This window comes from Propithecus coquereli, unplaced genomic scaffold (genome assembly GCF_000956105.1).
Source record: "Propithecus coquereli isolate 6110/MARCELLA unplaced genomic scaffold, Pcoq_1.0 Scaffold16, whole genome shotgun sequence".
Taxonomy (NCBI): domain Eukaryota; kingdom Metazoa; phylum Chordata; class Mammalia; order Primates; family Indriidae; genus Propithecus; species Propithecus coquereli.
In genome coordinates, this window is record NW_012140524.1 from 12310047 (window position 1) to 12317232 (window position 7186).

General features: G+C 32.3%; 1 protein-coding gene across 2 annotated transcripts in view; it reads right to left on the reverse strand.

The window, feature by feature from the left end:
- LOC105807606 (solute carrier organic anion transporter family member 1B3-like) overlaps window positions 1–7186 on the reverse strand; it is a 99063-nt gene that overhangs the window by 37983 nt on the left and 53894 nt on the right. For both annotated transcript variants that reach the window (XM_012641037.1, XM_012641039.1), the window contains 2 exons: window positions 3966–4130; window positions 2404–2599 (listed from right to left, as the gene is read on the reverse strand). In XM_012641037.1, coding sequence (XP_012496491.1) covers window positions 2404–2599; window positions 3966–4130 — 361 coding nt within the window. The remainder of the gene's footprint in view (window positions 1–2403; window positions 2600–3965; window positions 4131–7186) is intronic.

Consider the following 7186-nt stretch of genomic DNA (forward strand, 5'->3'; position numbering starts at 1 on the left):
ATTAATAATTTCATTAAAAAACTTCTAACACCTTATTCTGCCTGAGGACATACACCTGGGAGTGGTTAACCAGAATGGTTAATAAATGCTATGGTCTGAATGTTTGTGTTCCCCAAAATTCATAGGTTGAAGTCCAACCTCCAGTGTGGTGATATTAAGAGAGGTGTTCAGGTCATGAGATTGGAGCCTCATGGATGGGTTAATGACCTCTTGGCCCTTCCACCATATCAGGACACAGCAAGAAGACACCATCTGTGAACTAGGAAATGGGCCCTCACCAGACACCAAATCTGCCAATACCTTGGTCTTAGATGTTCCAGCCTCCAGAATTGTGAGAAATAAAGTTCTCTGTATTTATAAGCTATCCAGTCTATGGTATTTTGTTATAGCAGCCCAAATGGACTAAGACAATGACCCAGTCCAGACTTGTAATCAGTCACTACTGTGTTTATATTAGTTCTACTACATCTTAGCAATGCAACTACTCTTTCTGAAATCAGTTTTGCCATTTGTAACTCATAAATAATAACATCAACCTCATAGAGACTTTATGGAAAAAAATTTTATCAGTTCTCAAACATTTTGTTTTCAGGAGTTCTTCAAACACTTAAAAAAGTATTGAGGGTTCCAAAGGTTTTCTGTTTAAGTGAGTTATATCTATTGATATATACTCTATTAGAAATTAATACTAAGAAATTTTTAATACAAAAATACATAATCACACATATCATGAGCCATTAGATTGAGGGCATCATCACATATCTTATAGCCTTAGAAAATATTGCTATACCTTCATGAGATAATGAGAATAAAAAAGGCAAATAATGTCTTAGCATTATTCTAAAAATAGTTTAGAATTTGTGGACCCATAATAAAGTCTTAGGGACCCCAAGAAATACTCAGAGCACATTCTGAGACCTCTGAAAGTCCATACTTTAAAAATTTATCCCAGTGACTAGAATTTCATAAATGTTGAAAATATTGATGATGTTATTTGCTATCATTAAATTACAAGTTTCATGATGGAACTGATGTATTCTATAAATATTCACCTTTAAGGAGGCATGCAATAAAATTTTATTAAATAAAAAAATCCCATAGAACTGTCTATTGAAAAGGGCTTCTATCTTTTGAATAGACAGTACAGTTACTACATTTGTTTTCCGGAAACTGGACTTAGGCTAAAGCCTGCCCAGACAATCAGGAAGCCTTAGGAACTAATGGCATGATATAGGATCAGTCTGGAATCATTATATGACTGCAAACAAGTTACAATTTCTCCAGGTCTCATATAATAAATGAAGGGATATAAGAAGGTTGGACTGCATGATCTCTAAGGTTTTCGTTTTTTTTTTTTTAACCTCTAAAAGTCAATGTTCTGGGTACAATGTGTTTTGATTTGCTAGAGTAGGTGATGGTATATGGGAAAGATCAACAACAGTTCAGGATTAGGAGCATGTGGGGAAATAATTCAAGATAAGCCTGCCAGTTCTCCCAGAATAAGATGATAAGGAAATGTGGGAACATTTGATAAGTTAAAATCGATATCTCATAAGATCCAGAGTTTGAAAGCTTGTCACTAACAGAAAGTGGCACTAAAGAGCATGGATATTGACCTGTGATCTGAGGATCTTTGTTTGTGGCTTTAATATGAACCTTCCTAAGCTTAAATTGTTGGCTATATTCAGGAGATGATTAGATGTCTGCGTAGAAATCCTGCTCTTGATTTAGGGTAGAGACTGTAGTACTGAAAATACTTTACAATACATGATAATAATGGAAAAGTAGATTCTCCATGGCCTAATATGCAATTATATGTAGACTATTTCTTAATGCTACTTCCAATGAGGACAATATCAGAAAAAATAATAGTTTGCAGAAAAGGTGAATTCAATACAAAAATGTTCTTTTATAAAGATAGTTGGTAAACATCAAAATGAACTGTAGATAAAGTTGTTCAGTCACTTTTGGAGAATGTTATTTATGTTACTCTTATGACCCATTCAAGATGGTAGTGGTTAAGCCTGAGTTTCACAGTCAAAAACACCAAATTTGAGTCAGAATCTTAATGTTGCTAGCATTATTATCTGTGTATTTCTCTAATCCTACTTTCCCATCATAAAATGGGGAGAAAAGTATCCACCACTCATTGTAAGTACCCCACAAGTGATAGTTACTATTCTTACAACCTATGTTACTTTTATTTAGGAAAGAAATAAAAGAAAAATTTTTTGAGGTCTTTAAGAAATGGACATTTTACAAATTTGTAAATTGAAATTTCTCTCGATTAAAAGAAAGTTTAGTTAAAGTTGTTTTCTGCCCTATTTTACTTAGACGGAGTCTTTTAACTGTCTGGTTAACATATTACAATTGATTGTAATTGATATAGTGATATATACAAACCCATCATAGGTCAAGGTTAGGCCTGCAACTGATTTGCTTTCACAGATTGTAGCAAAATATAACATGTAAAAGAGAAAAGACATGGCAGAAGTAAAAAATGAAAATTTGGCAATTCCAACTAAGGTAAATTTGAATTTTCTAATGATATATCCTCCTGCAAACATTCCACCTCCAATAGCAGGTATGGTTATGGTTCCTAGAAATAAAAGAAGAGAAAAAGGTTGTAATTATGTACATGTAGTTTTGAGACATGGCTTTATATATGAAACACAGCATATATCAACCAAATTCATCCAATCTTATTACTTCTTAAATAGAAGGGTGACAAGCCAGGATGGACATATGGGACCAGTGTACTATATGAGAGGGACAAAAATAATTTCTTCCCGCTAATGATGAGGATTTGGTTTCCTCAATAGCAAAAGGCAGTGACTGAGAGTATTTGTGTGTCCCAACAGATGTCTACGAGGCAATTTTTTCCCCCTAGAAAACAGCAACAAGATACCATATTTCTGTCTATGATACTTTGATCCTATCATCTAAAATCCTTTACATCTCTCAGAATAGAGTTCCAAACCTCAACAATACACTCCAAATTTTCCCAGGGCTTTAGAATTGAATACTTGAATTAATATCTCTTCATTATTCACCAAAACACACATGTACCCTGACATGATAAACAGATCTATATACAGAATTAAAAATGGTTGATTGCTCTTATAAATTTTCCATTTCATTGTCCTATAAGAGTTATTAAATGTGAAAACTTTTCTTAAGAAAATTCAGACTAAGTTATTAAGAGTCAAAACTAATATTTAGAATTTAAACTTTTATCTTAAGTTCAACAAGGATATCATACACACAGTACACACACACAGTATTTCCAGACAAAGGCTGGCCCAATACTTCAGTACATTCATTTTCTAATTATTATTTTCTTGTTTACTTATGACCTAGCTGCATACTACTTGATAAATTGTTTAATTCATCAAATACTTATTGAATTTCTATCATGTTTCTACAATATTGGTGTTGTGGGAAGAATGATCTAAGAAGACTTTCCCTTAATAAGCAGGTCTCAATATGCAATTGAAAATAAATTTTATAGCAAAATATACTTTCTAAAATATGATATTTGTTTTGAATTATGCATATTCTTATGATTTATTTAAATTGACTCTCCTTTTGGAAACATAGACATCGTATTTTTTGTAAGTAGCTGAGTCTTGATTTCAAAGTTCATGAATTACAAGATTATAATAATTATATTATAAAAGGATTTGTCTGAGAATCTCAGCACTAAAGTATAAGATCCAATCATGCATATACCATGTCTAAATGTTTCATTCACATGCAACTTTTTCTTTAGGAACTCATTCACATGCAACTTCAAATGCAGAACAATGATGCTATCCCAAGATTGGCAAATTTGATAAAGTTTGAGAAAGAATAAAAGGAAATTATACTAAAGTATGAAATTGCCTTCACAATACAAGATCACTTGGAACACAATTATGAGTAGTATTTCATTTATCAAGCAATTAAGTAAAAATATGTCTTACCTAACAAAAAGTTAGACTGAGAGGCTGAATGACCATACTGTTGCTCTACATATTTGAAGACGTAAGTAAAAGAACCAACAAAGCTGCTTATCTGTAACAATGTCAAAACCAGGAATATAACATATAGGGGATTGGTGAGGATGCTTTTCAAAGACTGGAAAAAACCTATAAAATTATAAAAATGAATAAAATTTTACAATGCAATTTAAATATATATCAATATCTGAATCTTATAAATATGTTAAAATTATAAAAATACATAACACAGAAATTGAGCACCCTGCAATCCCACTTTTAACAGTTGTTTAATGTATTCTTTCAATATTTTACATATATACCTTAATATTTATTTGTTTAGTTCATTTTACCCCCAAATAGGATCACACATAAATGCTGTTTTGTAACATGTTTTGTACACTTAATAGTTGCTTATGTGGCTCTTTACCATACTATTGTATACATATTAAATCACTTATTCATTTGTTCAACAAATATTTGGTTTTTAACTGGGTATCAGGAAACATGCTAAGTGTTCAGGAAACAAAATTGAGTAAGACATGTGATGTCCCTTATTTATTAGCACTTAATAGTACAATTATTATAGTAATAATAGAATTATTAAACATAAATTCAAGAAAAATAGCATAATCCAATACTCACAGAAATAAGAATATTTAGGTTCAAAATTGTTAAATATCAATTTACTATGAGGTCTCAGACCTCTTGTTTACTGATATACAGCTTTTCTACCATAAAATACTGCATCAGTAAATCTGGTAGTATAATATTATACATCACCTGTTTTAAGATGTAAGAAGGAGAGACAGGAGGACATAATGATGTCATGTCTCGAGTGACAATATGACAGTTATTGCAACTGTTGTACAGGTAGTACAGCATCCTATGCCTACAATATTTTTTCTTCCGACTGTATATTCTTAGTTATTTTATCCATTCCTAATAAGCACGTAACTAAGGTTCTCTTTACTATCCAGGTCACCTCTCTACAAACACAGTTGATAATATAGGTAATGTTTACAATTGTCCTATTTTTGCACCTTCATTATCCTCTCTATTCTTTTGGGGCTCACAGTCAACCCTGGCCCTTATAAGTTTAGACAATCCACTAATTTTTATAGAGTAGAAGCATAGCAGATACAAAACAAAAATTTCTTGGTATGCTGTTTTTAGTATGCATGTTAAATTTCAGAAACTTTTAACCCAGTGGTGTGTTGGTAAATGTTTAACCAACTCTTGGGGAAACAAACCCTGCTTTGTATTATTTCCCAATTTTCATGGTAATAAATGGTGATTAATTATCCTGTTATGGACAACTTCAAGCTACCAATGTAGATTAAATTTAACAATTCTCCCTCATGAGCCAATAAAAAGGACTCTAACCCATGATTGCTCTTGGGTTAGTATGATGGAGAGTAGAACATAATAAAATGGACAAGTGAAAGAACTGATGAAAGAAGAACTTGGGTACACCTGAGATTTTTTAATCTTATGCCAATGAAAACTTGAAAAATTTGCCAAGGGTTTAGGGGTTACATTGCTTTGGCTTTTACTATTTCATCATTTCTTTCCAATCTGAAACTGCTTGCTGTCAACACCTCACTGTTTCAAAATGAAAAAGGAGAACATTACAACTGATACCATAGAAATATAAAAGATCATCAGAGACTATTATAAACAACTATGTGCTCACAAACTAGAGGAAATGGATGAATTTCTGGAAACATAAGTCCTCCTGAAATTGAACCAGGAAGAAATAGAGCTCCTGAACAGACATATAATAAGTAGAAAGATTGAATAAGTACTAAAAAAGTCTCCCAACAAAAAAAAATTCCAGGACCAGATGGGTTCACAACCAAATTCTACTAAACATATAAAGAAGAACTAATATCAATCCTCCTGAAACTGTTCCAGAAAATTGAGTAGGAGGGAATTCTTCCCAGCTCATTCTATGAGGTCAGTATTACCCTGATACCAAAACTAGATAAGGACAGAACAAAAAAGGAAAACTAAAGACCAATATCCCTGGTTAATATAGACAGAAAAATCCTCAAAAAATACTAGGAAATGAAATCCAAAAGCATACCAAAAATATGATACACCATGATCAAGTGCGTTTTATACCAAGGATGTAAAGATGGTTGAACATATGCAAATCAATAAATGTGATATCTCACATAAATAGAATTAAGGATAAAAACCATATGATCATCTCAATAGACACAGAAAAAGCATTTGATAAAATTCAGCATCTCTTAATGATAAAAATCCTCATCAAACTAGGCATTTAAGGAACATACCTCAAAATAATAAAGGCTACATACAACGAACCCACAGCCAACATCATATTCAATGGGGAAAAGTTGCAAGCATTCCCCCTAAGAACTGGAACAAGATAAGGGTGCCCACTCTTATTCAACATAGTACTTGAAATCCTTGCCAGAGCAATCAGGCAAGACACAGTAAAAAAGGAATCCAAATTGAGAAAAAGGAGGTCAATTTGTCTCTGTTCACTGATGACATGAACTTATATATAGAAAACCCTAAAGACACCACCAAAAAACACTTAGATTTGATAAACAAATTCAGAAAATTTCAGGATATAAAATCAATGTACAAAAGACAGTAGCATTTCGACATGCTAATAATAATCTAGCTAAGACTAAAATCAAGAGGGCAATCTCATTTATAACAGTTGCAAAATAAAATAAAATAAAATGCCTAGGAATGTATTTAACCAAGGAGGTGATAGATCTCTACAAGGAAAACTACAAAACATTGGTGGAAAAAATTGCAGATGACACAAACAAATGAAAAAATATCCCATGCTCGTGGATCAGAAAAAATTAATATCATTAAAATGACCATACTGCGTAAAGAAACTTACAGATTCAATGCAATCCATATCAAAATGCCAGTGTAATTTTTTCACAGAATTAGAAAAAAAATTCTAAAGTTTATTTGGAATCAAAAAACCTGAATAGCCGAAGCAATCTTGAGCAAAACAAACAAGCTAGAGGCATCACATTGTCTGACTTTAAATTATACTATAAGGCTATAGTAACCAAATCGGCATGGCACTGGTATAAAAACAGACACATAAATGCATGCAAGAGAATAGAGAACCCAGAAATAAAACCGCATAGTAATAGCCAACTGATCTTCGACAGAGTCAACCAGAACATACACTGGGGAAAGGACAC